At 42.7% G+C, this 26,094-nt stretch overlaps 1 protein-coding gene and 1 long non-coding RNA gene across 18 annotated transcripts in view; one reads left to right on the forward strand and one right to left on the reverse strand.

Annotated features, from left to right (window-relative positions):
- The first annotated feature begins 12,153 nt into the window (after positions 1 to 12,153).
- LOC127925539 (GTPase IMAP family member 4-like) lies at positions 12,154 to 18,360 on the forward strand. The gene is made up of 3 exons (XM_052510493.1): positions 12,154 to 12,825; positions 13,018 to 13,089; positions 18,176 to 18,360. Exons 1-3 carry the CDS (start codon positions 12,816 to 12,818, stop codon positions 18,358 to 18,360), a joined length of 267 nt encoding a protein of 88 aa, XP_052366453.1. The 5' UTR covers positions 12,154 to 12,815.
- A 4,977-nt stretch (positions 18,361 to 23,337) lies between these two features.
- The window catches only part of LOC118381109 (uncharacterized), a 3,723-nt gene continuing 966 nt past the window's right edge, over positions 23,338 to 26,094 (reverse strand). The window contains exons 1-7 of one of the 17 annotated variants that reach the window (XR_008121230.1): positions 25,909 to 26,094; positions 25,664 to 25,745; positions 25,414 to 25,578; positions 25,179 to 25,261; positions 24,850 to 25,095; positions 24,394 to 24,722; positions 23,339 to 24,288 (exon numbers count right to left, since the gene is read on the reverse strand). The exon at positions 25,909 to 26,094 is cut by the window's right edge and continues 966 nt beyond it. This is a non-coding gene — a long non-coding RNA (uncharacterized LOC118381109). Of the gene's footprint in view, positions 24,289 to 24,393; positions 24,723 to 24,849; positions 25,262 to 25,413; positions 25,579 to 25,663; positions 25,746 to 25,908 lie in introns of all 17 variants that reach the window. The other 16 variants (XR_008121224.1, XR_008121234.1, XR_008121226.1 and 13 more) reach the window with 16 other exon arrangements.

Consider the following 26,094-nt stretch of genomic DNA (forward strand, 5'->3'; position numbering starts at 1 on the left):
TCCTGTCTGTCAGCACAGTAGATGTGATGTTTGATGGTAATGGAACACGACCTCTAACTGGTCTATCTGGTCTTAACAGCAGCAGACAGGCAGCGGTAGAATAATAACCATGTTTAGAATGTCATTTGATCGCCCCATATGAGCACATTATGTTGTTCACCTGATGTAGGCTACGTTGTTAAGGAATGTACTATTTATCCTGAGTTATACCACATTACTCTTTTTATAGTTTGTAGTTTCATGATTTATCCATTTGAAAGTCAAATAGCTGAGAAAACAATATAATTTAGTTTATTCTCATCTGTAAACATTGGACCTCTGCCAAACACTCCCAGATGAGTCACTGAAGAAATGTGGACTTCGTATTTTGTAACGAGGTCATCATCTGTTTTCATGTTTTTGATTGGCTGCAGTAGTAGAAATAAGCCCAGAGGAAGAGGAAGGATTCTGTTCCTGGCCTCTGTCTACAATACTTCACTGTAGTCAATGCCAAGGTGCACACACACACAGTTTCCAGAAGCCTTTAATCAAGCCACTATCAACTCAAGCGCTTCTTGTCTGTTTGATTTCAGGGCAGCTCTCTGACCTGAGGATAGTTCTGGTGGGAAGACTGGATCAGGGAAAGAGCGCAACAGGAAACACCATCCTGGGGTGGGAGGGGTTTAAAGACTCCTCCCCTGGGTCTGTTACCTCACACTGTATGAAGCAGAGTGGAATGGTGGCTGGAAAAGAAGATCAATGTGATTGACACCAGGACTCTTTGACACAAAATTGATACGGAAATGAAAAGTGAAATAGAAAAGGCCATCTACATGTCACCAGGACCCCATGTGTTCCTGCTGGTGATTAGATTGGGGGTGAGGAGTTCACAGAGGAGAGAACACTGTGAAGTGGATCCAGGAGAACTTTGGAGAAGAAGCCTCATGTACACCATCTTACTGTTCACATAGGGAGATCAACTGGAGGTAAATCAGTGGAAGGAGTTTCTGGCTCAGAGCAAAGAGTTACGGGAAACTCATCAATATCTGTGGGGGCAGATATCACTCCCTAAACAATGACAAGAGAAAAACACAACAGTCAGGTCCCAGAGCTGCTGAAGAAGATAGAGGAGATGGTGAAGAAGAATGGAGGAAAACACTACACCAGCGAGATGTACAGGGAGGCCCAGAGGAAGATCGAAGAGGCAGAGGAAGATCGAAGAAGAGGAGGAGAGGAAGAAACAGGAAGAGGATAAGAGAGAGAGGCAACAGAAGAGAGAGAAAGGATCAGAGAGAAGAAGAAATATTGTCTCGATGCAAGATGTCAGCATTGGTCAGTTCGGCTGTATTGGGGTGGGGATACAAATTCTCTCTCCATTTGGTTAGCAGCAGGGTCTGTATCAGCCATTTTTGAAGGTTATCAATGCATGGATGCTTATTTCAATTGGGTGGTTCTGACCCAAGAGCATAGAATAGGTTCACCATCTCAGATTTTTCTGAAGTTAAGATTAGTTTAAGCTATTTTGGGGGGGGTATAATTTGATCACTGAGAAATTAAGCAAATTGATTGCACCCAAATTGGCTATTTTAATTGATAAGATATTCAATAAATATACACTATATATACAAAAGTATGTGGACACCCCTTCAAATGAGTGGTTTCGGCTATTTCAGCCACACCCGTTGCTGACAGATTTATAAAATCGAGCAGACAGCCATGCAATCTCTACAGACAAATATTGCAGTAGAATGGCTTTTACTGAAGAGCTCAGTGACTTTCAACATGCCACTGTCATAGGATGACACCTTTCCAACAAGTCAGTTCTTGAAATGTCATCCCTGCTTGAGCTGCCCTGGTCGCTGTAAGTGCTGTTATTGTGAAGTAGAAAGCGGGCAACAACAGGGCAACAACAGCTGAGCCGCGTCTCTGTCTCGGTTGCACGTTCATTACCGAGTTCCAAACGGCCTCTGGAAGCAACGTCAGCACAGGAGCTGTTCGTCGGGAGCTTCATGGAAATAGGTTTCCATGGCCGAGCAGCCGCACGCAAACCTAAGATCACCATCGCAGCGTCGGCTGGAGTGGTGTAAAGCTCATCGCCATTGGACTCTGGAGCAGTGGAAACACGTTCTCTGGAGTGTTGAATCAAGCTTCACCATCTGGTAGTCCGACAGATGAATCTGGGTTGGAGGATGCCAGGAGAACACTACCTGCCCAAATTATGTTTGAATTTTGTTTCCATTCCTGTCATAACATTCTTTATCTGACCTGGACTTTACTTGCATAAAAATGTTGGATGAAATCAAAAGGAATTCGCACCTCGACATCAACTCGAGGTTGCAGTGATCTAAAAAAATCACAAAACATTAAAAATATCATGTGTAATAGTAGAGTATAAACACCATTAATCATATTGACTTTATAAGTCTTAAAACACTATTCTTTACATCTGCCAAGAAACAGGACCAATCCTCCTCTCTGAAGTGGGTCATCAACAGAAGAATGGCAGAATGGTCTTTTAGCTTTAAAAATGTTGACAATTCTTCTCTTACTCTTGTTCGGGAGAGTTTGAGTCAGGCGACTGTCAATCACGACGCCAGGGAGGGTTTTGAAGTGGTGGCAGAGCCATAACTTGGTGAAAGGAAAGGCCACTGGTCCTGGAGGTCACTGATGCTTGGAGGAGGACAAGAGTCCTATCCATTGTTACAGATAATATCCTTTCTTCATTTTCTTTTAAAAATGACAAATAAACCATTGTTAGGCTATGTGCTGCACTCCATACCAGCACAAGAAGACAAACAAACAAACATTTGTATTATTTTGTACTTTTATGTATTTTTGGCATTTCTGTCCCTTTTATGACATTTGTCTCGCTCCCTCATAGCATAAACCATTTATTTTGAGGGCAAACAAATTAACTATTTACAAAACCTTTTTAACCTTGTGTGTGTGTGTGTGTGTGTGTGTGTGTGTGTGTGTACACACAGAAAAAGGGTTCCGAAAGGGTTCTTTGTCTGTCCCCATAGGAGAACCTGTTTTGTTTCCAGGTAGAACCCTTTTTGTTTCCATGTAGAACCCTCTGTGGAAAGGGTTCTACATGGAACCCAGAAGAGTTCTACCTGGAACCAAAAGGGTTATACATGTAGTTACCTGGAATCAGAAAGGGATCTTCAAAAGGTTCTCTATAGGGGACAGACAAATAACCATTTGACCTTCTAGATGGCACCTTTTTCATAACAATTATATAAATATGTTACATTCATCAATCAAGATCTCACCTCTTTGGTTGAAGGACTGAAGCAATTCCCGGCACTATATTGGTGTCAAATGGTATTTATGTGGCACTTCTGGTAGAGCATGGCGCTTGTAACTTGTCCAGGAGTAGTGGGTTCGATTCCCGACCACATACGTAGAATGTATGCACACATGACTGTAAGTCGCTTTGGATAAAACGTCTGCTAAATGGTATTTTATATCTTCCTGTTGAACATATTCAAGGTCTTTAATATTCTCCACTACAACATTTGGCCCTCAGATGCTCTGACAAAGATCTCACCAAATGCTCCAACTCGGGCAATTGGTGTTTAATTGCATCTTGAAGACCCTCCATGCCTGGTTTAAGAAGAACACACTGAGTGAGACAGGCAGTTGGTGTTTAATTGCATCTTGAAGACCCTCCATGCCTACACTGGTTTAAGAACACACAGAACACACCCTCCATGCCGAGACAGAGACAGGCAGTTGGTGTTTAATTGCATCTTGAAGACCCTCCATGCCTGGTTTAAGAAGAACACACTGGGTGAGACAGGCAGTTGGTGTTTAATTGCATCTTGAAGACCCTCCATGCCTACACTGGTTTAAGAAGAACACTGGGTGAGACAGGCAGTTGGTGTTTAATTGCATCTTGAAGACCTATACTGGTTTCACTGATGAGACAGGCTGCATCTTGAAGACCCTCCATGCCTGGTTTAAGAAGAGAACACACTGGGTGAGACAGGCAGTTGGTGTTTGTGCATCTTGAAGACCCTCCATGCCTGCCTGGTTTAAGAAGAACACACTGGGTGAGACAGGCAGTTGGTGTTTAATTGCTTCTTGAAGACCCTCTTGAAGACCCTCCGGTTGGTGTTTAATTGCCTGAAGACATGCCTGGTTTAAGAAGAACACACTGGGTGAGACAGGCAGTTGGTGTTTAATTGCATCTTGAAGACCCTCCATGCCTACACTGGTTTAAGAAGAACACACTGGGTGAGACAGGCAACAGAGAAACCTGAAAGATCCATGCCTGGTTTAACAGACTGACATGTCAGACAGGCTACTGTTGGTGTTAACACAATCCAAACAAGCTAACGTTAAGCTTCTAGCTAGTTAATAATAATAATAATAATAAATGGCAGTTGGTGTTTAGCAGACGACCCTCCCATGCCTATAAAGAAGAACACAAACTCTTGAGACAGTCAGTTGGTGTTTAATTCCATGCCTGGTTTAAGAAGAACACACTGGGTGAGACAGGCAGTTGGGTTTAATTGCTTCGAACCCTCCATGCCTGAAAGAACACACTGAGACAGGAGTTGGTTACAAGACTGACATGCCTCTACCAACTGAGACCCTCCATGCCTACACAGAAGAGACACCAGTTAGTCATGCCTTAGTTGAGAAAACCAGGCAGTGGTGTATAGAAGAATATAGTATATGTGAATTACTACATACTAATCAGCTGCACAGTTGGTGTTTAAAAATATTTAGGCGACTTTTCCAAAACAATAAAATAGCTAGGTAGAACAGAAAACTTATTTTCTCATGAGTTTTCCCTCACAGACCGATTTGGCAAGGAGCATCGCATTAGTGGAAATCAAGTCTGTTCTCAGTTAGGCAGGGCTAGGTTGTAGATAGATTCGAGTCGCGACTTTTCCAAGGAACATTGTTAGTATTTTAGTTTTCCCTAACCTTTACGGAGCAATTATCCTAACCTGCTGCGTTGTAATATCTTCTGCTAGTCCTCAAGGCATTGTTAGTATTTTAGAAAACCTGCCCTAACCTGAGAACAGTATCTTCTGCTAGTCAAAGCCGGCAGAGCTGCCCTGAGAACAGCCTTGGTCTCATCTATGAGATTCCACACACACACACACACACACACACACACACACTTTGGTGCCACCAACTACAGCAGTGTTCAGGTACTACTGTAAAGAAATACAGTACATTAGAGTAATTTTTACAGGAGGCTTACATTTACAGTTAACAACAGTATAATTTTACCCATGATGCAGGGTATCCTAGTGGTTAGAGCGTTGGACTAGTAACTGAAAGGTTACAAGACCAAATCCCTGAGCTGACAAGGTACAAATCTGTCGTTCTGCCCCTAAACAAGGCAGTTAACCCACTGTTCCTAGACCAGTTAACCCACTGTTCCTAGACCAGTTAACCCACTGTTCCCTAGACCAGTTAACCCACTGTTCCTAGACCAGTTAACCCACTGTTCCTAGACCAGTTAACCCACTGTTCCTAGACCAGTTAACCCACTGTTCCTAGACCAGTTAACCCACTGTTCCTAGACCAGTTAACCCACTGTTCCTAGACCAGTTAACCCACTGAATAAGAATTTGTTCTTAACTGACTTTCCTAGTTAAATAAAGGTTAAAAAATATGAAATAAATGCAGTGCAATCTACAGCATTAATGCTGTAAAACACATTGAAGTTATTTTACTGTGCATTCTGTGTTTTACTGTCGAAATTACAGAACAGTCTTACAGTGTACTGCAAGTTCATGTTTTCTACAGTTTACTAAACCACTACTGATTTAGAACCATGAAGTTACCTCAAGTCAACACAAAGACAACAGGAACACCGCCTCCGCTATTCCAGCACCATTTTAACTTAAACATTTAAATATCATCAAATAAGAAAGCTACATCTGCATAGTATAATACACAGAAAACACATAAAGATACCAAAAACAATTGAGTCCAATCAATGTTGCTAAATATCCACGTGGCTTCCCTTGGTACTGATTTCTGTCTGTGTGACAAGTAAAACAAAACATGTTGACTCGCCCTACTTGTAGACTAGTTGAAGGCCAACGCCATCCTCCTCTCTTTCATGTTGGCTAAGCGGGGTCTATGACTCTGTCATACAGTACACCTTTCATTCTTTGTTGTCATAGGCTACCTAGCTAAAATGCTTGCTAGCTTAAATTCCTCACATTAGCAACAATGAACCAGCTAAGTTAGCTAGCTAGTTAAAGTGAGCCTACATCTAGGCTAAGATTGAACTTCAATATTCTCAGGCCAGTGGTACAACATTAATTTATGGTTAGATCAGAATGCTGTCATAATCATTGAACTGTACAGACAATTAAGTCAAAAACTAAGTCTCCATCCATGGCTTAGGAAAGGGTCAAGTTAGCCAGCCAGCTACTGCAGGACATCAACACAAACAGACCAGAAAACACACGTTTTTAATGAGTATTACCTTTTTCTTAGGATGTGATTTGATTGGTGTATCCCTTGGGGCAGTTTTGCTGCACCAGGACAACCCACATTTCAGCTCAACGCTGATTAGCTCATTATGTTATATCGTTTTTATCAAGAGAGGCTAAATGCTTGCTGGCATCAATCAACTGCTACGGCGACAACATGGTATATATTCTATTTTGGTCCAGACGGCATCAGACACATCCTGAGACAGAGGGGCGTTTTCCTCGCTCGGATGGTTTCTCTGTTGAGATTCAGCCACTTGCAAATTAACGGAAACTGATGTTAACATGGGTGAAAAGTGATTGCATTCGTTTTGGAAGAGGCTGCCTCCTGGGCTCACTTTCAATAAAAGTGATGAAAGTTATGCACGAGTTAAGAAAGATGCCCTCCTTTCCCCTTTTATCTGTTCCCGTAACGGGACAAAGCCCGGTGCACCACGGTTCAGGTTAATCAAACTCCCTCAGTACAGGACTCAGGTAATCAAGGCAATGTAACAGATCCCCCTTCAGAAGTGTGGGCCTTTTTGAAACCAGCACCACCTATTCTGTCCTCCACCTCCACCTCCCTCTTCCCCTCTTCTCTTCTTCCTATTCCATCCAGCACCTCCGTCTGCCTCTCTTCCCTCTTATTCTGTCCAGCACCTCCCTCCGCCTTTCTTCTCTTCCCTCTCATTCTGTCCAGCACCTCCCTCCTCTCTTCCCTCTTATTCTGTCCAGCACCTCCCTCCTCCTCTCTTCCCTCTTATTCTGTCCAGCACCTCCCTCCGCCTTTCTTCTCTCTTCCTCTCATTCTGTCCAGCACCTCCCTCCTCTCTTTCCTCTTATTCTGTCCAGCACCTCCCTCCTCCTCTCTTCCTCTTATTCTGTCCAGCACCTCCCTCCTCCTCTCTTCCCTTCTCATTCTGTCCAGCACCTCCCTCCCTCTCTTCCTCTCATTCTGTCAACCAGCACCTCCTCCTCCTCCTCTTCCCCTCATTATGTCCATTCCTCCTCTTTCCCTCTCTTCTGTCCAGCACCTCCCTCCTTCCTTTCTTCTCTTCTTCCACCTATTCTGTCCACCTCCTCTTCCTCTCATTCTGTCCAGCACCTCCCTCAGCCTTTCTCTTCTCTTCCACCTATTCTGTCCACCACCTCTCTCCCCTTCTCTTCCACCACCTCTCCCTTCCACCTATTCTGTCCACCTCTCTCCCCTTCCTACACCATTCTGTCCAACCTCTCTCCCCCTTCCACCTATTCTCCCTTCCACCTATTCTGTCCACCACCCTTCCCTTCCACCTATTCTGTCCACCACCTCTCTCCCCTTCCACCTATTCTGTCCACCACCTCTCTCCCCTTCTCTCCCCTTCCACCTATTCTGTCCACCACCTCTCTCCCCTTCTCTCCCCTTCCACCTATTCTGTCCACCACCTCTCTCCCCTTCTCTTCCACCTATTCTGTCCACCACCTCTCTCCCCTTCTCTTCCCTTCCACCTTTTCTGTCTACCACCTCTCTCCTCATCGCTTCAACACCATCTACAGGACAATAAGAAATACTGCAGGCCAGTTATGGTTTATTTGTGTGTGCTAATTATGATGCCATATTTTTTAAATGTAAAATAAAAAAAACTAAATTCTTCAGCTTTTGCTCGTGGGCGTGGAGAGGTGTGGCCCTTTCTATCACATTTCTGGGACCCGATCAAATGAACAGGGTCCCAGTGCTCCTGTCTTGAGGAGCAGACAGATAGGGAAGCCCTGGCTACACAGACCAGAGTCTGAGGGACCTTTTCTTGTAAACAAGCTCTTGTTTTAGACACTTCCTCTCTTTCTGGTCTTTTAGAGTTAGAGGTAACTGTAGAGCGTATATGTGGTCTTTTAGAGGTCACTGTAGAGCGCATGTGTGGTCTTTGTTTAAAATGGCCTGCGTCCCAATGTTTAAAAACTCATGACTAACAGTATCATTTTTGAAATCCAATAATAAAATAAACAGCGTTGTCATCTAATTAATCGTTATATTCCATCAAGTCCAAGACCAGCCTGATAATTTCCTTTTAGATTTGACGCTCTTTCAAAAATCCAGATATCTTGCATTTTGCTAGAATGGAAGCTAGTATATTATCTTTGTTTTTGAGTGTAATTGGGCTTCAAGTATCAAGCAAGAATGTATCCTCATGTGGTTTAGGGATAAGAGTTATAATTATAACACCTTGTTTTAATGACTATGGAAGCTCTCGTTTTTCCATGGCTTTCTTAAATGTGGCAAGTAAGAATTAGAGGTTTGCCCATCAGTACCAGGGGATGTGATATTTTTCAACTGTGTGATATCAAATCTGATCTCCTTTGTGGTCAAATCTTCGCAGCAAACTTTATTGAATTCCTCATCAACAGAATTGCCATCAGGAATGGAGCTGAATAATTGATTTCAATTAAATCAGGCAAGAGTCATTAGTATCAATTCTTCTAAACGTTTGCAGTGAAGTCTAATATTGATTTATTATCCTCAGTGACTATGGCATCAATGTTGAGTCTCCTAACCATATTCAGATGACCTCTTCTCTTTTACACATTAAATATATACCTGCTGTCCTTTTCTAACCACTGTTTTCTAGATCTTATAAAAGCACCTCTTTAAACGTGACATAGGAGAATATAGGTGGATTGAGACGCAGCCAATGCACAAAAAAAACATACATGTCCAGCTTAAATTTAGATTTTTATGGGGATGTTAGTTTTATGCTAATTTGATTTGCATGGGGCATTGATCTTAAGTTCTCAAATGGAAATAAAAAAAGTGCAATGAATTTAGGAAAATGTAGCCATCAACCATCTGCCGTACACTAAGTGCACATTGCTAATAGTTCATGTAGGAATCAACTGTCTGCCATACAGGAAGTGCACATTGCTAATAGTTCATGTAGGAATCAACTGTCTGCCATACAGGAAGTGCACATTGCTAATAGTTCATGTAGGAATCAACTGTCTGCCATACAGGAAGTGCACATTGCTAATAGTTCATGTAGGAATCAACTGTCTGCCATACAGGAAGTGCACATTGCTAATAGTTCATGTTGGAATCAACTGTCTGCCATACAGGTCCTTCTGTAGCTCAGTTGGTAGAGCATGGCGCTTGTAACGCCAGGGTAGTGGGTTCGATTCCCGGGACCACCCATACGTAGAATGTATGCACACATGACTGTAAGTCGCTTTGGATAAAAGCGTCTGCTAAATGGCATATATTTTATATATATTTTATACAGGAAGTGCACATTGCTAATAGTTCATGTTGGAATCAACCGTCTGCCATACAGGAAGTGCACATTGCTAATAGATCATGTTGGAATCAACCATCTGCCATACAGGAAGTGCACATTGCTAATAGATCATGTAGGAATCAACTGTCTGCCATACAGGAAGTGCACATTGCTAATAGATCATGTTGGAATCAACTGTCTGCCATACAGGAAGTGCACATTGCTAATAGTTCATGTTGGAATCAACTGTCTGCCGTACAGGAAGTGCACATTGCTAATAGTTAATTATATCTATGATGTGTATTATTGTGTACAGAATCGTTGTTAGAGGACGGGACATGGTGCGTCTGTCGGGTAAGTATGTATACTCATGTTTTACCACACTAATCTAGTTCTGAATACATTTCTACTCAACGTGCAGTAACTATATTTACGTTTTTTAAATGTAGTTGGAAGGGAAATCGTTACAGTTGTTGTGTGGCTGAAAGAGTAATGTTGATGATTATAACACAAATGTACTTACTCTGTCTCTCTCACTTTCTCCTCCTGTCTCCTCATCCTCCTGTCCCTCTTCATCTCCTCATCCTGAGAGAGAGAGAAAGATGTAGAAACACATGTCTAGCTACTTCACTTCAGGTTCAGCAACACCAGAAAGTCAGAGAAGTTTGAATCATCATTTTTTTCATGTGTCAGGACCCGGTTACGAACCCGGGTCTCCGGAGTGAGAAACAGCCAACTGAGCCACGAATAGTCGGCAGAACCCAGAAGATGAGGCAGACACAGCAGTACTTGACGGTGTATTTAATGAAGTAAAAAAGTGAAGTCCTTCAGGAAAACATGTAACTCCACAACCTCAAAAGGAATTCCACAAGAACAAAGGTAATCCTCCAAGACAAAAAGGTAAATCCACAAGGTGGAAGGTATAGCATAAAAAGCCTCAAAAAAATACTAAAAAATAAATAAACAAACAAGAACAAAAACAGAATTCCACAAGCGAGTCCACCGGGATCACCCAGAGTACATAGAATACTAGGGCTGGGTGCTAACATACAAACACAGAGCAAAGAACTGATGAAAACTAAGGGTTTAAATACAATCAGGGGAAACGAGGCACAGGTGCAAATACTAATGGGGATCAAGGGAAAACAAAAGGTCAAAAAGCACAATGGGGGCATCTAGTGACCAAAAACCGGAACAACCCTGGCCAAATCCTGACATCATGTACAGATGTAAAATCTTAATTTGATGTAAAATCTTAATTTGCAAAATAACACTGCGGAAACGGGATTTTAAAGTTTTGTCGATAATGTTGCTTGATCGGTGGTTAGGCTATTAGCTGGACTAAAGTACTGCAGTACTGTAAAATAGTGTTAATATGATCACATGTTAGTGTGGGTTTTCAGTTCATTTATGTTAATCACAAAGCAGGAAAATTCTCAGCAACAAAACAGTGATTCAATTAATATCCGACAGCTATATGCATTGTTGTACGTGGTTGAATCAACTCTATATGTATTCAAATCTGTCATTCATTCTTCAGAACTTGGCCTACATTATCACTACCCACCCTCTTGGGTCTCCACGCCCTTAGCCTTGCCTTGGCATGGCCCCTTAGCCTGGCCCCTAGAGCCTGGCCCCTTACAACCAACCCCTAGCCTGATCTCTAGCCTGGTCCTTACAACCAACCCCTAGCCTCATTACTTCAGCCTACATACTTCCTGTAGATCTGGAGGAGTTGGACAGGTATAAGCAACATGGTAGTGACTCCACCTTGCCTTCTGATAGGTTAGGTGGAACTTCCACCATACTGCTGATACCTACCCAAGCCTTTCAGATCTACTCCAGTCCCTGGGGGATTGGGGCTAGGGGATGCAGAGGGTAGGGGAAGTTTTAAGAAACAGTCCACGTGTTCATCCCAAATGGCACTCTGTTTCCTATATAGTGCACTACTTTCGACCAGGGCCCTGCTCTACAGTAGCAGACTATAAAGGGAATAGGGTGCCGTTTGGGACACAGGCCATGTTTGTCAGAACTGTAGACAATCCAGGGAAGCAGGAACCTCCCCTCCATTCTGCCAGATGCACAGGATATTCCTTTCTTTGTTTGTGAGAAAACGTCAGTACTCAGACCGCTGGTTCAACGCAGGCAGGGGACCTGAAAGAGCTGGTTCAACGCAGGCAGAGGACCTGAAAGAGCTGGTTCAAGGCAGACAGAGGAGCTGAAAGAGCTGGTTCAACGCAGACAGAGGACCTGAAAGAGCTTGTTCAACGCAGGCAGAGGAGCTGAAAGAGCTGGTTCAACGTAGGCAGAGGAGCTGAAAGAGCTGGTTCAACGGAGGCAGAGGAGCTGAAAGAGCTGGTTCAACGCAGGCAGAGGACCTGAAAGAGCTGGTTCCAACGCAGGCAGAGGACCTGAAAAGAGCTGGTTCAACGCAGGCAGAGGACCTGAAAGAGCTGGTTCAAGCGCAGGGCAGAGGACCTGAAAGAGCTGGTTCAACGCAGACAGAGGACCTGAAAGAGCTGGTTCAACGCAGGCAGAGGACCTGAAAGAGCTGGTTCAACGCAGGCAGAGGACCTGAAAGAGCTGGTTCAACGCAGGCAGAGGACCTGAAAGAGCTGGTTCAACGCAGGCAGAGGACCTGAAAGAGCTGGTTCAAGGCAGGCAGAGGACCTGAAAGAGCTGGTTCAACGCAGACAGAGGAGCTGAAAGAGCTGGTTCAACGCAGGCAGAGGACCTGAAAGAGCTGGTTCAAGGCAGGCAGAGGACCTGAAAGAGCTGGTTCAACGCAGGCAGAGGACCTGAAAGAGCTGGTTCAACGCAGGCAGAGGAGCTGAAAGAGCTGGTTCAACGCAGACAGAGGACCTGAAAGAGCTGGTTCAACGCAGGCAGAGGACCTGAAAGAGCTGGTTCAACGCAGGCAGAGGACCTGAAAGAGCTGGTTCAACGCAGGCAGAGGACCTGAAAGAGCTGGTTCAACGCAGGCAGAGGACCTGAAAGAGCTGGTTCAACGTAGGCAGAGGGAGCTGAAAGAGCTGGTTCAACGCAGGCAGAGGAGCTGAAAGAGCTGGTTCAACGCAGGCAGAGGGAGCTGAACGAGCTGGTGACATTTGACAATATATTGGCAAAGAGGGACAGAACCATGACTGAAGGTAAAACATTTGGTTTAATATCTTATCTTATATAATGAAACCTCATATACATGAACTGTTTGAGAAGGATGTAGCAGACTGAACTGTTAATTCAACCTGGAACACTCGTAGCTATCACAATGATTCTGTACTTCAGCTAATACAAGACTGTTTTACACTGAACTGAAATATACTTGTATGTTATCCTAACAGCTACACCACTGAGAGAGATGGAGCTGAAACGGCAGCCTGAGTCTGATGGGTGTGGCGCAACAAATCATGATGGTATGTACTCTGTTTGGACTGTGATGTTATGGTCTCTAATGGTTGAGTCAAATCATGATGGTATGTACTCTGTTTGGACAGTGATGTTATGGTCTCTAATGGTTGAGTCAAATCATGATGGTATGTACTCTGTTTGGACTGTGATGTTATGGTCTCTAATGGTTGAGTCAAATCATGATGGTATGTACTCTGTTTGGACTGTGATGTTATGGTCTCTAATGGTTGAGTCAAATCATGATGGTATGTACTCTGTTTGGACAGTGATGTTATGGTCTCTAATGGTTGAGTCAAATCATTGATGGTATGTCTTGTTTGGACTGTGATGTTATGGTCTCTAATAATTGTCAAATCATGATGTTATCTATATATATTTTGATTTCATGATGTTCTGGTCTCTATGTGTCAAATCATGATGACATGTACTCTGTTTGTGGTATAGTGATGTTATGGTCTCTATGGTTGAGTCAATCTTGATGGTATGTACTCTGTTTGGACCTTGGTGATGTTATGGTCTCTAATGGTTGAGTCAAATCCATGATGAATATCATACTCTATTTAAGAAGTGTGATGTTATGAATATCTAATAGTTGTAGTCAAATGGTAGTGTATCACCCAGACAGTGGTATGGTCTCTAATGGACATTGAGTCAAATCACTTGATGGTAGCATATACTCTGTTTGGACAGTGATGTTATGGTCTCTAATGGTTGATAATCCTTTTGATATGTCTCTGCTGTGTGATATTATGAATACTCTAGTTGAGTCAAATCGATGGTATGTACTCTGTTTGGATGTTATGGTCTCTAATGGTTGAGTCAAATCATGATGGTATGTACTCTGTTTGGACAGTGATGTTATGGTCTCTAATGGTTGAGTCAAATCATGATGGTATGTGCTCTGTTTGGACTGTGATGTACATGGTCTCTAATGGTTGAGTCAAATCATGATGGTATGTACTCTGTTTGGACTGTGATGTTATGGTCTCTAATGGTTGAGTCAAATCATGATGGTATGTACTCTGTTTGGACTGTGATGTTATGGTCTCTAATGGTTGAGTCAAATCATGATGGTATGTACTCTGTTTGGACTGTGATGTTATGGTCTCTAATGGTTGGTCAAATCATGAAGTGGTATGTACTCTGTTTGGACAGTGATGTTATGGTCTCTAATGGTTGAGTCAAATCATGATGGTATGTACTCTGTTTGGACAGTGATGTTATGGTCTCTAATGGTTGAGTCAAATCATGATGGTATGTACTCTGTTTGGACTGTATGATGTTATGGTCTCTAATAGTTGATCAAATCATGATGGTATGTACTCTGTTTGGACTGTGATGTTATGGTCTCTAATAGTTGAGTATCCTTGATGGTTGGAACTCTGTTTGGACTGTGAAAGTCTAATGGTTGATGGTATGTACTCTGTTTGGACAGTGATATTTATGGTCTCTAATAGTTGAGTCAAATCATGATGGTACTGTACTCTGTTTGGACAGTGATGTTATGGTCTCTAATGGTTGAGTCCAAATCATGATGGTATGTACTCTGTTTGGACTGTGATGTTATGGTCTCTAATGGTTGAGTCAAATCTTGATGGTATGTACTCTGTTTGGACTGTGATGTTATGGTCTCTAATAGTTGAGTCAAATCATGATGGTATGTACTCTGTTTGGACTGTGATGTTATGGTCTCTAATGGTTGAGTCAAATCATGATGGTATGTACTCTGTTTGGACTGTGATGTTATTGTCTCTAATGGTTGAGTCAAATCATGATGGTATGTACTCTGTTTTTGGACAGTGATGTTATGGTCTCTAATGGATTTGAGTCAAATCATGATGGTATGTACTCTGTTTGGACAGTGATGTTATGGTCTCTAATAGTTGAGTCAAATCATGATGGTATGTACTCTGTTTGGACAGTGATGTTATGGTCTCTAATGGTTGGTCAAATCATGATGGTATGTACTCTGTTGGACTGTGATGTTATGGTCTCTAATGGTTGAGTCAATCATGATGGTATGTACTCTGTTTGGATGTGATGTTATGGTCTCTAATGGTTGAGTCAAATCATGATGGTATGTACTCTGTTTGGACAGTGATGTTATGGTCTCAATGGTTGAGTCAAATCATGATGGTATGTACTCTGTTTGACTGTGATGTTATGGTCTCTAATGGTTGAGTCAAATCATGATGGTATGTACTCTGTTTGGACTGTGATGTTATGGTCTCTAATAGTTGAGTCAAATCATGATGGTATGTACTCTGTTTGGACTGTGATGTTATGGTCTCTAATAGTTGAGTCAAATCATGATGGTATGTACTCTGTTTGGACTGTGATGTTATGGTCTCTAATGGGAGTCAAATCATGATGTTATGTACTCTGTTTGGACAGTGATGTTATGGTCTCTAATGGTTGAGTCAAATCATGATGGTATGTACTCTGTTTGGACAGTGATATTTATGGTCTCTAATGGTTGAGTCAATCATGATGGTATGTACTCTGTTTGGACTGTGATGTTATGGTCTCTAATAGTTGAGTCAAATCATGATGGTATGTACTTTCTGTTTGGACTGTGATGTTATAGTCTAATGGTTGAGTCAAATCATGATGGTATGTACTCTGTTTGGACAGTGATGTTATTGTCTCTAATGGTTGGAGTCAAATCATGATGGTATGTACTCTGTTTGGACTGTGATGTTATGGTCTCTAATGGTTGAGTCAAATCATGATGGTATGTACTCTGTTTGGACAGTGATGTTATGTTCTAATGGTTGAGTCAAATCTTATGATGTTATGTACTCTGTTTGGACTGTGATATTTATGGTCTCTATGGTTGAGGTCAAATCATGATAGTGTATGTGCTGTTTGGACTGTGATGTTATGATTATAATGGTTGAGTCAAATCATGATGGTGCATGTACTCTGTTTGGACTGTGATGTTATTGTCTCTAATGTTTAGTCAAATCCTTGATGGTATGTACTCTGTTTAATTGATGATGTTATGTCATGGTGGATCGATCATGATGGTATATCTGTTTGGACAGTGATGTTATGTCTCTAATGGTTAGGTCAAATCATGATGGTATGTACTCTGTTTGGACAGTGATATTATGATTCTACTCTCTCTAATGGTTGAGTCAAATCATGATGGTATATTACTCTGTTTGGACTGTGATGTTATTATGGTCTCTAATGGTTGAGTCAAATCATGATGGTATGTTTTGGATGATGTGTATGGTCTCTAATGGTTGAGTCAAATCGTGATGGTATGTACTCTGTTTGGACTGCCGTGTTATAGTCTCTAATGGTTGAGTCAAATCATGATGGTATGTACTCTGTTTGGACAGTGATGTTATGGTCTCTAATGGTTGAGTCAATCATGATGGTATGTACTCTGTTTGGACGAGTGATGTTATGAATATACAATGGTTGAGTCAAATCGCATTAGGTATGTACTCTGTTTGGTTAAGTGATGTTATGAATACTCTAATGGTTGAGTCAAATCATGATGGTATGTACTCTGTTTGGACAGTGATGTTATGGTCTCTAATGGTTGAGTCAAATCATGATGGTATGTACTCTGTTTGGACAGTGATGTTATGGTCTCTAATGGTTGAGTCAAATCATGATGGTATGTACTCTGTTTGGACTGTGATGTTATGGTCTCTAATAGTTGAGTCAAATCATGATGGTATGTACTCTGTTTGGACTGTGATGTTATGGTCTCTAATGGTTGAGTCAAATCATGATGGTATGTACTCTGTTTTTGGACTAATGAGTTGAGTCAAATCATGATGGTTATGGTCTCTAATGGTTGAGTCAAATCATGATGGTATGTACTCTGTTTGGACAGTGATGTTATGGTCTCTAATAGTTGAGTCAAATCATGATGGTATGTACTCTGTTTGGACTGTGATGTTATGGTCTCTAATGGTTGAGTCAAATCATGATTGTATGTACTCTGTTTGGACTGTGATGTTATGGTCTCTAATAGTTGAGTCAAATCATGATGGTATGTACTCTGTTTGGACTGTGATGTTATGGTCTCTAATGGTTGAGTCAAATCATGATTGTATGTACTCTGTTTGGACAGTGATGTTATGGTCTCTAATGGTTGAGTCAAATCATGATGGTATGTACTCTGTTTGGACAGTGATGTTATAGTCTAATGGTTGAGTCAAATCATGATGGTATGTACTCTGTTTGGACTGTGATGTTATGGTCTCTAATGGTTGAGTCAAATCATGATGGTATGTACTCTGTTTGGACTGTGATGTTATGGTCTCTAATGGTTGAGTCAAATCATGATGGTATGTACTCTGTTTGGACAGTGATGTTATGGTCTCTAATGGTTGAGTCAAATCATGATGGTATGTACTCTGTTTGGACTGTGATGTTATGGTCTCTAATAGTTGAGTCAAATCATGATGGTATGTACTCTGTTTGGATGTGATGTTATGGTCTCTAATGGTTGAGTCAAATCATGATGGTATGTACTCTGTTTGGACAGTGATGTTATGGTCTCTAATGGTTGAGTCAAATCATGATGGTATGTACTCTGTTTGGACAGTGATATTATTGTCTCTAATGGTTGAGTCAAATCATGATGGTATGTACTCTGTTTGGACAGTGATGTTATGGTCTCTAATGGTTGAGTCAAATCATGATGGTATGTACTCTGTTTGGACTGTGATGTTATGGTCTCTAATGGTTGGAGTCAAATCATGATGGTATGTACTGTCCTGTTTGGACAGTGATGTTATGGTCTCTAATAGTTGAGTCAAATCATGATGGTATGTACTATTCTGTTTGGACTGTGATGTTATGGTCTCTCATGGTTGAGTTAAAACAACACACCACACATTACAGCTGGGCAACTTATAATACTAACTCTACTAGTTACTTTGAGCAGGATGGTTATGGTTAAAATAATCATTGAATGAATCATTGAATCAATTGAATGAATTAAATGAATCAACATACATTATCTCTATTTTACAGCGTGATAGTTGAGTTACTTTAAATGTTTTGTTGTTGCTGCTATAGTTACTGGAAGCTACATTGTCTTTATCTGTGTGGTTTTTACAGGGTCTGGTTTGACCGCTGACCTGAGGATTGTGTTGCTAGGGAAGACTGGAGCAGGGAAGAGCGCAACAGGAAACACCATCCTGGGGAAGAATGTATTTAAAGTGGACTCTTCCCCTGCGTCAGTGACCGGACAGTGTGAGAGACAGAGTGGAGAGGTCAACGGGACGGACGGTTCATGTGGTTGACACGCCGGGCCTCTTGACACAGCCCGGTCGGACGAAGAGGTGAAGGAGAAAACAGAGGAGTGCGTTAACATGTCGTCCCGGGCCCCACGCCTTCCTGCTGGTGATCAGGCTGGGGTGAGGTTCACAGAGGAGAGGAACGCCGTGAGGTGGATCCAGGAGAACCCGGAGAGGACGCCTCCATGTACACCATCTTGCTGTTCACCTGTAAAGACCAGCTGAAGGGAAACAGGTGACAGATTCTCTGAAGATGTGTAAAGAGCTGCGGAGACTCTCCATCACGTTAGGAGGCGGGTATCACTCGTTCAACAACGACGCCAAAGACGACCCGGCTCAGGTCCCAGAGCTGCTGAGAAGATCAAAGAGATGGTGGAGCTGAATGGAGAGAGCACTACACCAACGAGATGTACCAGAAGGCTCAGAGGAAGATCAGAGGCGGAGGAGAGGAGCAGGGAGGAGGAGAAAAGACAGAGGGAGGAGGAGGAGAAAGTTAAAAAGAAGAGGTAAAGGTCGAGATAGAGAAAGAAAAGGAGGAAAGAAAAGGAGAAGGTAGATAAAGAGGAATCTCCACATCGCTCTAGCAGTAACAGTAGTGTGTGTAGTAGTAGGGGTGATCATAGCAGCTGCTGCTGATACCACAGTGGCCCTGGCTCTAGCTCACTCCTACTGGTGCTGGGAGCAGCCAGTGGAATAACTGGCTATCTGTCTAAAGAATGGAAGGTGTGGAGCTAAAACACCCGTCTCCGTAGCTGTATAACAATCACATACTGTATACCTCATTAAGGCTGTTTTTACACTGGCAACACAATTCTGATCTTTTGCCACTAATTGGTCTTTTGACCAATCCGATCTATTATCAATAATTGGGCAAAATATCAGAATTTGTCTGCCTGTGTAAAGATCAGAATTAGGCTGCCCGTGTAAAGATCAGAATTAGGTTACCTGTGTAAACGAGGCCGAACAAGACCTAACAACAGAAACATAGATTGAATGATTGATTGATAGATGGTTTTATAGATAGATAGATAGATAGATAGATAGATAGATAGATAGATAGATAGATAGATAGATAGATAGATAGATAGATAGATAGATAGATAGATACATAAAAATTGTCTTAAATCTGTTCCCTTAAGTATTTCTCTGGGTGTCCAGTGATCTATTTATTTTATCATGTGTTCAGGAATAACATTCATGAACACTTAATAAAGAGAAGTAAAGAGTCTGACTGATGACTAATGTTTTTATTACATTTCTCTGATATGTTTTAGAACACGTTTCCTCCCTGTATTATGTCAGAGTGACTGTCTGCCTTATAGTTTCACTATCTAGATTACAAACCTCGAGAGGAACCAGGCTCTGAGGGCTGTGCCGGGTGGAGATTATAACAGAACATGGCCAAGATGTTCATAGATGACCAGCAGGGTCAAATAATAATAATCACAGTGGTTGTAGAGGGTGCAACAGGTCACCACCTCAGGAGTAAATGTCAGTTGGCTTTTCATAGCCCATCATTGAGGGTATCTCAACCGCTCCTGCTGTCTCTAGAGACTTGAAAACGGCAGGTCCGGGACAGGCAGCACATCCGGTGAACAGGTGAGGGTTCCATAGCCGCAGGCAGAACAGTTGAAACTGGAGCAGCAGCACGACCAGGTGGACTGGGGACAGCGAGGAGTCATCAGGCCAGGTAGTCCTGAGACATGGTCCGAGCGCTCAGGTCCTCCGAGAGAGAGAGAGAAAAAAAAAGAAAGAAAGAAAGAAAGAGAGAAAAAGAGAGAGCATACTTAAACCTCCCCCACGGCACAAGACAAGGGGGGGGGGCGCCAACCCAGACAGGAAGACCACGTCAGTGACTCAACCCACTCAAGTGAAGCACCCATCCTAGGGACGGCATGGAAGAGCACCAGTAACCCAGTGGAGAGAGGGGATATCGGATATCACAACATATATAGCCTGCTATGAGGACAGCAGGAGGAATTAATTGATATCACAACATATATAGGCTGCTATGAGGACAGCAGGAGGAATTAATTGATATCACAACATATATAGGCTGCTATGAGGACAGCAGGAGGAATGAATTGATATCACAACATATATAGGCCTTTGATATCACACATATAAGCCTGCTATAGCAATGATATCACAACATATATAGGCTGTGAGGACAGCAGGAGGAATTATTGATATCACAACATATATAGGCTGCTATGAGGACAGCAGGAGGAATGAATTGATATCACAACTAGGCCTTTCTACCACAATATACAGTTTCCCTATTATACAGTCTGAACAACGTAATGAAAAAAGTGGATCCTCTTTGGGGGTAAATTTGAAACCCCATTGGAGCTCACAGGACTATTTATTCTCTCTTTTCTCATACATTCTCTCTCTTCTCATACCTCTCCATCCAGAACTAATAATAATAATAATATATGCCATTTAGCTGACGCTTTTATCCAAAGCGACTTACAGTCATGTGTGCATACATTCTACGTATGGGTGGTCCCGGGAATCGAACCCACTACCCTGGCGTTACAAGCGCCATGCTCTACCAACTGAGCCACAGAAGGACCAGAACTGACAACATTCAGCCAGCAGCAAACCACCCTGCATCCCACAGCTGGCTTGCTTCTGATGCTAAGCAGCTTTGGTCCTGGTCAGTCCCTGGATGGGAGACTAGCTCCTGCTGGAAGTGGTGTTGGAGGGCCAGTAGGAGGCAGCCTTTCCTCTGGTCCCCAGGGCAGTGATTGGGGACATTGCTGTCTTTTTTGGATGGGATGTTTAAACAGTGTCCTGACTCTCTGTGTTCACTAAAATATCCCATGGCACTTATCATAAGAGTAGGCGTGTTAACCCTGGTGTCCAGGCTAAATTCCCAATCTGGCCCTCATACCATCATGGTCACCTAATCACCCTCAGCTTACAATTGGCTCATTCATCCCAGGTTGTCGCTGTAAATGAGAATGAGTTCTCAGTCAATATACCTGATAGAATAAGGGATAAATAAATAAAAGCAGGCAATATTTTAGTTCTGGATTTTCAAGACTATTAACACTGTAAATGCAATTAGGTATGATGAATACATTGTCTTATAAACCGATGTGGGCATTCTGAAGACGCTTAATAATACAATCAAATCAAATCAAATCTACCTTAAGTTTGTGTGTGAGAGGAATTCAAACTCTGTCTGTGATGTTCCTGCATCATCATTCCTTAAATCACAGACAGTATTCAGAGCTGTTTACTTGTGGAATAGACACGAACTGGAATGCAGTTTTAACCAATCAGCATTCAGGATTAGACCCACCCATTGTATAAAAAGGGCATAACTGTCCTGAATCTCTTGTACATTGTAGTTCTCTGAGTCTCAATAAAATACCAGAGGGGAAAACTCACTAGAATTATGGATGATTTCATTTTTACGTCAGCAAGTAGAGAGTGAATTACATCTCATATGTAAATACAAACAAAACAAGTCTGATGTTGGCAAACAAACAGGATGAGACGAGCACAAGTAGCCATGAAACCAGGAAAGCAACCAGAAGGTGGGAACCATTCTCCTGTTAGTCCTATAGGGGCAGTATTTCATTTTGGATAAAAACACGTGCCCGTTTTAAGCGCAATATTTTGTCACGAAAAGATGCTCGACTATGCTTGGAATTGATAGCTTTGGAAAGAAGACACTCTGACGTTTCCAGAACTGCAAAGATTTTCACTGTGAGTGCCGTTGAACAAGCTTCAGGCAAAACCAAGATGTTTGAGCGACCAGAAATAAACAGGATTTCTGAAGGTACGTTTTCCATGATCGCCTTATATGGCTGTGAATGCGACAGGAATGAACGGACACTTTCTAGCGTTTCCCCAAGGTGTCTGCAGCATTGTGACGTATTTGTAGGCATATCATTGGAAGATTGACCATAAGAGACTACAATGCCAAGTGTCCCGCACGGTGTCTGCGTGGAAATTGGTGCGCAAAAGTCAGCTACCAGTATTTTTCCATCCGAATCAGAGAACAAAGAAGGCTTCTAGGACTGCCATTTCAATGAAGAGATATATGACAAAACACCTTGAGGATTGATTCAAACAACGTTTTCCATGTTTCAGTCGATATTATGGAGTTAATTCGGAAAAAAGTTTGACGTGTAGGTGTCTGAATTTTCGGTTAGTTTCGGTAGCCAAATGCATAGTAACAAACGGAACGATGTGTCCTACACAAGAATCTTTCAGGAAAAACTGGACATCTGCTATGTAACTGAGAGTCTCCTCATTGAAACATCTGAAGTTCTTCAAAGGTAAATTATTTTATTTGATCCCTTTGCTGGTTTTGTGAATATGTTGCGTGCTAAATGCTAACGCTAAATGCTAAGCTAGCTATCACCACTCTTACACAAATTATTGATTTTCTCTGGTTCTAAAGCATATTTTCAAAATCTGAGACGACAGGATTGTTAAGAAAAGGATAAGCTTGAGAGCAGGCATATTTATTTCATTTCATTTGCGATTTTTAGAAATCGCTAACGTTGCGTTATGGTAATGAGCTTGAGGCTGTAGTCACGATCCCGCATGCGGGATGGGGGCGTACTAAGTTAATAACATTGGTGAACAGTGGACACTAATGAACAGAAAAACATTAGTTTAGGTGGGAGATGGTGCTGGTGACTGAAGCTCAAAGGAGGGTTAGGGTACGTTTTAACATTAGCTGAGCCATAAAAAAGTTGTCGTGTCTGTGACTATCATTACATGTGAAGACTGCTTTTTTTATCAAATAAATTCTCTATGTGTAATTATGTGATTAAACTAATCATGCAAACTTTAATTAACTAGGAAGTCAGGGCACCACGGGACATTTTTATAGTCTCTATTTTCCAAATCGAGTACAGTCTTGTATTAATGTATCATTATTACCTCATCAGTTCACATTATTGAAAGTCGCAAACCCTTGGATATCTGCACGAACCCTAGCCTAAATGATGAATCAGCGATATACAAATTGGCTTAATTATTTATTTACTAACTAACTAAATAATCACAGGAATACATAACAAACAAACAGTTATTGGTTACTAACACAATGCATTGATAAGTCCCTAGGTGGGCTAAACCGGTATGATGACTTGGTAGACAATGGAAAGGGGTGGGGACAGATAAAAGAGCGGGAAAGACAAAATGGATTCACTACGCACAGTCGATAATTATATTCATTGAAATGCTAATGGTTTACACATGAACAGCTAGTATTTGCTCTTATTCTGTAGTCATCTATAGTCTCAGATTTGAACCATTTCCAGCTGTGTAGCCATCGCTGCACGCTGTCTGGTCTAATGTAAATTTCGCCAGGAGTGGGTTTTATACACGTCTGAGAAAAGGGTGGTCCATGACGCTGACGTAATGTCTATGATCACGTGGCCACTGACCTGGTTAATACTTTACATGGAAGACAATTCTCTCATTTTGAAGGTTAACATCACATTACATCTTTTCACAAATAGTTTCATGTTTAATCACATACGTTTCACAAAATGTAGATGTAAACCTTGAAAGTGTCCACAAACAGAGATTCAGTAATGTGTGTTTCCTGTTCTTCATGAGGTCACCAAATGAAACACGCTCGTCATGACTGTCCCTTAGTGTCCACGGACCATTGCCACATTCTCAAAAGTAGAAATATTGTTTAATTAATCAAACTTTTGATGTCCAAGTGTCTCTCTGTATTCCACAGTTTACATTCCAAACTCGAACACTACAGAGCATAGGGGCAGCGTATTTTATGACCGACCAGAAAACAGCCGACTTCCCGCTCTCCCCTCTACGAGAGAGAACAGGCTGTAGAGCAGACCCACTCTAACCTGATCCTTCAGATCGTCACAGGAGAGTCATGACATTCCCCTCTACGAGAGAGAGCAGGCTGTAGAGCAGACCCACTCTAACCTGATCCTTCACATCGTCACAGGAGAGCTGTAGAGCAGACCCACTCTAACCTGATCCTTCTACAGGAGAGTCATGCAGAGAGCTGTAGAGCAGACCCACTCTAACCTGATCCTTCAGATCGTCACAGGAGAGTCATGACATTCCTCTCTACGAGAGAGAGCAGGCTGTAGAGCAGACCCACTCTAACCTGATCCTTCACATCATCACAGGAGAGTCATGACATTCCCCTCTACGAGAGAGAGCAGGCTGTAGAGCAGACCCACTCTAACCTGATCCTTCAGATCGTCACAGGAGAGTCATGACATTCCTCTCTACGAGAGAGAGCAGGCTGTAGAGCAGACCCACTCTAACCTGATCCTTCACATCATCACAGGAGAGTCATGACATTCCCCCTCTACGAGAGAGAGCAGGCTGTAGAGCAGACCCACTCTAACCTGATCCTTCACAGATGACATTCCCGTCACAGGAGCAGGCTGTAGAGCAGACATCCTTCCCATCTCACGAGAGTCATGACAGGCTGTCTACGAGAGAGAGCAGGCTGTAGAGCAGACCCACTCTAACCTGATCCTTCAGATCGTCACAGGAGAGTCATGACATTCCCCTCTACGAGAGAGAGCAGGCTGTAGAGCAGACCCACTCTAACCTGATCCTTCAGATCGTCACAGGAGAGTCATGACATTCCCCTCTACGAGAGAGAGCAGGCTGTAGAGCAGACCCACTCTAACCTGATCCTTCAGATCGTCACAGGAGAGTCATGACATTCCCCTCTACGAGAGAGAGCAGGCTGTAGAGCAGACCCACTCTAACCTGATCCTTCAGATCATCACAGGAGAGTCATGACATTCCCCCTCTACGAGAGAGAGCAGGCTGTAGAGCAGACCCACTCTAACCTGATCCTTCAGATCGTCACAGGAGAGTCATGACATTCCCCCTCTACGAGAGAGAGCAGGCTGTAGAGCAGACCCACTCTAACCTGATCCTTCAGATCATCACAGGAGAGTCATGACATTCCTCTCTACGAGAGAGAGCAGGCTGAGAGCAGACCCACTCTAACCTGATCCTTCACATCATTCATGACATTCCCTCTACGAGAGAGAGCAGGCTGTAGAGCAGACCCACTCTAACCTGATCCTTCAGATCGTCACAGGAGAGTCATGACATTCCCCTCTACGAGAGAGAGCAGGCTGTAGAGCAGACCCACTCTAACCTGATCCTTCAGATCGTCACAGGAGAGTCATGACATTCCCCCTCTACGAGAGAGAGCAGGCTGTAGAGCAGACCCACTCTAACCTGATCCTTCAGATCGTCACAGGAGAGTCATGACATTCCCCCTCTACGAGAGAGAGAACAGGCTGTAGAGCAGACCCACTCTAACCTGATCCTTCAGATCGTCACAGGAGAGTCATGACATTCCCCTCTACGAGAGAGAGCAGGCTGTAGAGCAGACCCACTCTAACCTGATCCTTCAGATCGTCACAGGAGAGTCATGACATTCCCTCTACGAGAGAGAGCAGGCTGTAGAGCAGACCCACTCTAACCTGATCCTTCAGATCGTCATAGGAGAGTCATGACATTCCCCTCTACGAGAGAGAACAGGCTGTAGAGCAGACCCACTCTAACCTGATCCTTCAGATCGTCACAGGAGAGTCATGACATTCCCCTCTACGAGAGAGAACAGGCTGTAGAGCAGACCCACTCTAACCTGATCCTTCAGATCGTCACAGGAGAGTCATGACATTCCCCTCTACGAGAGAGAACAGGCTGTAGAGCAGACCCACTCTAACCTGATCCTTCAGATCGTCACAG

Source organism: Oncorhynchus keta, unplaced genomic scaffold, assembly GCF_023373465.1.
Source record: "Oncorhynchus keta strain PuntledgeMale-10-30-2019 unplaced genomic scaffold, Oket_V2 Un_contig_5785_pilon_pilon, whole genome shotgun sequence".
In the NCBI taxonomy this organism is placed as follows: Eukaryota; Metazoa; Chordata; class Actinopteri; order Salmoniformes; family Salmonidae; genus Oncorhynchus; species Oncorhynchus keta.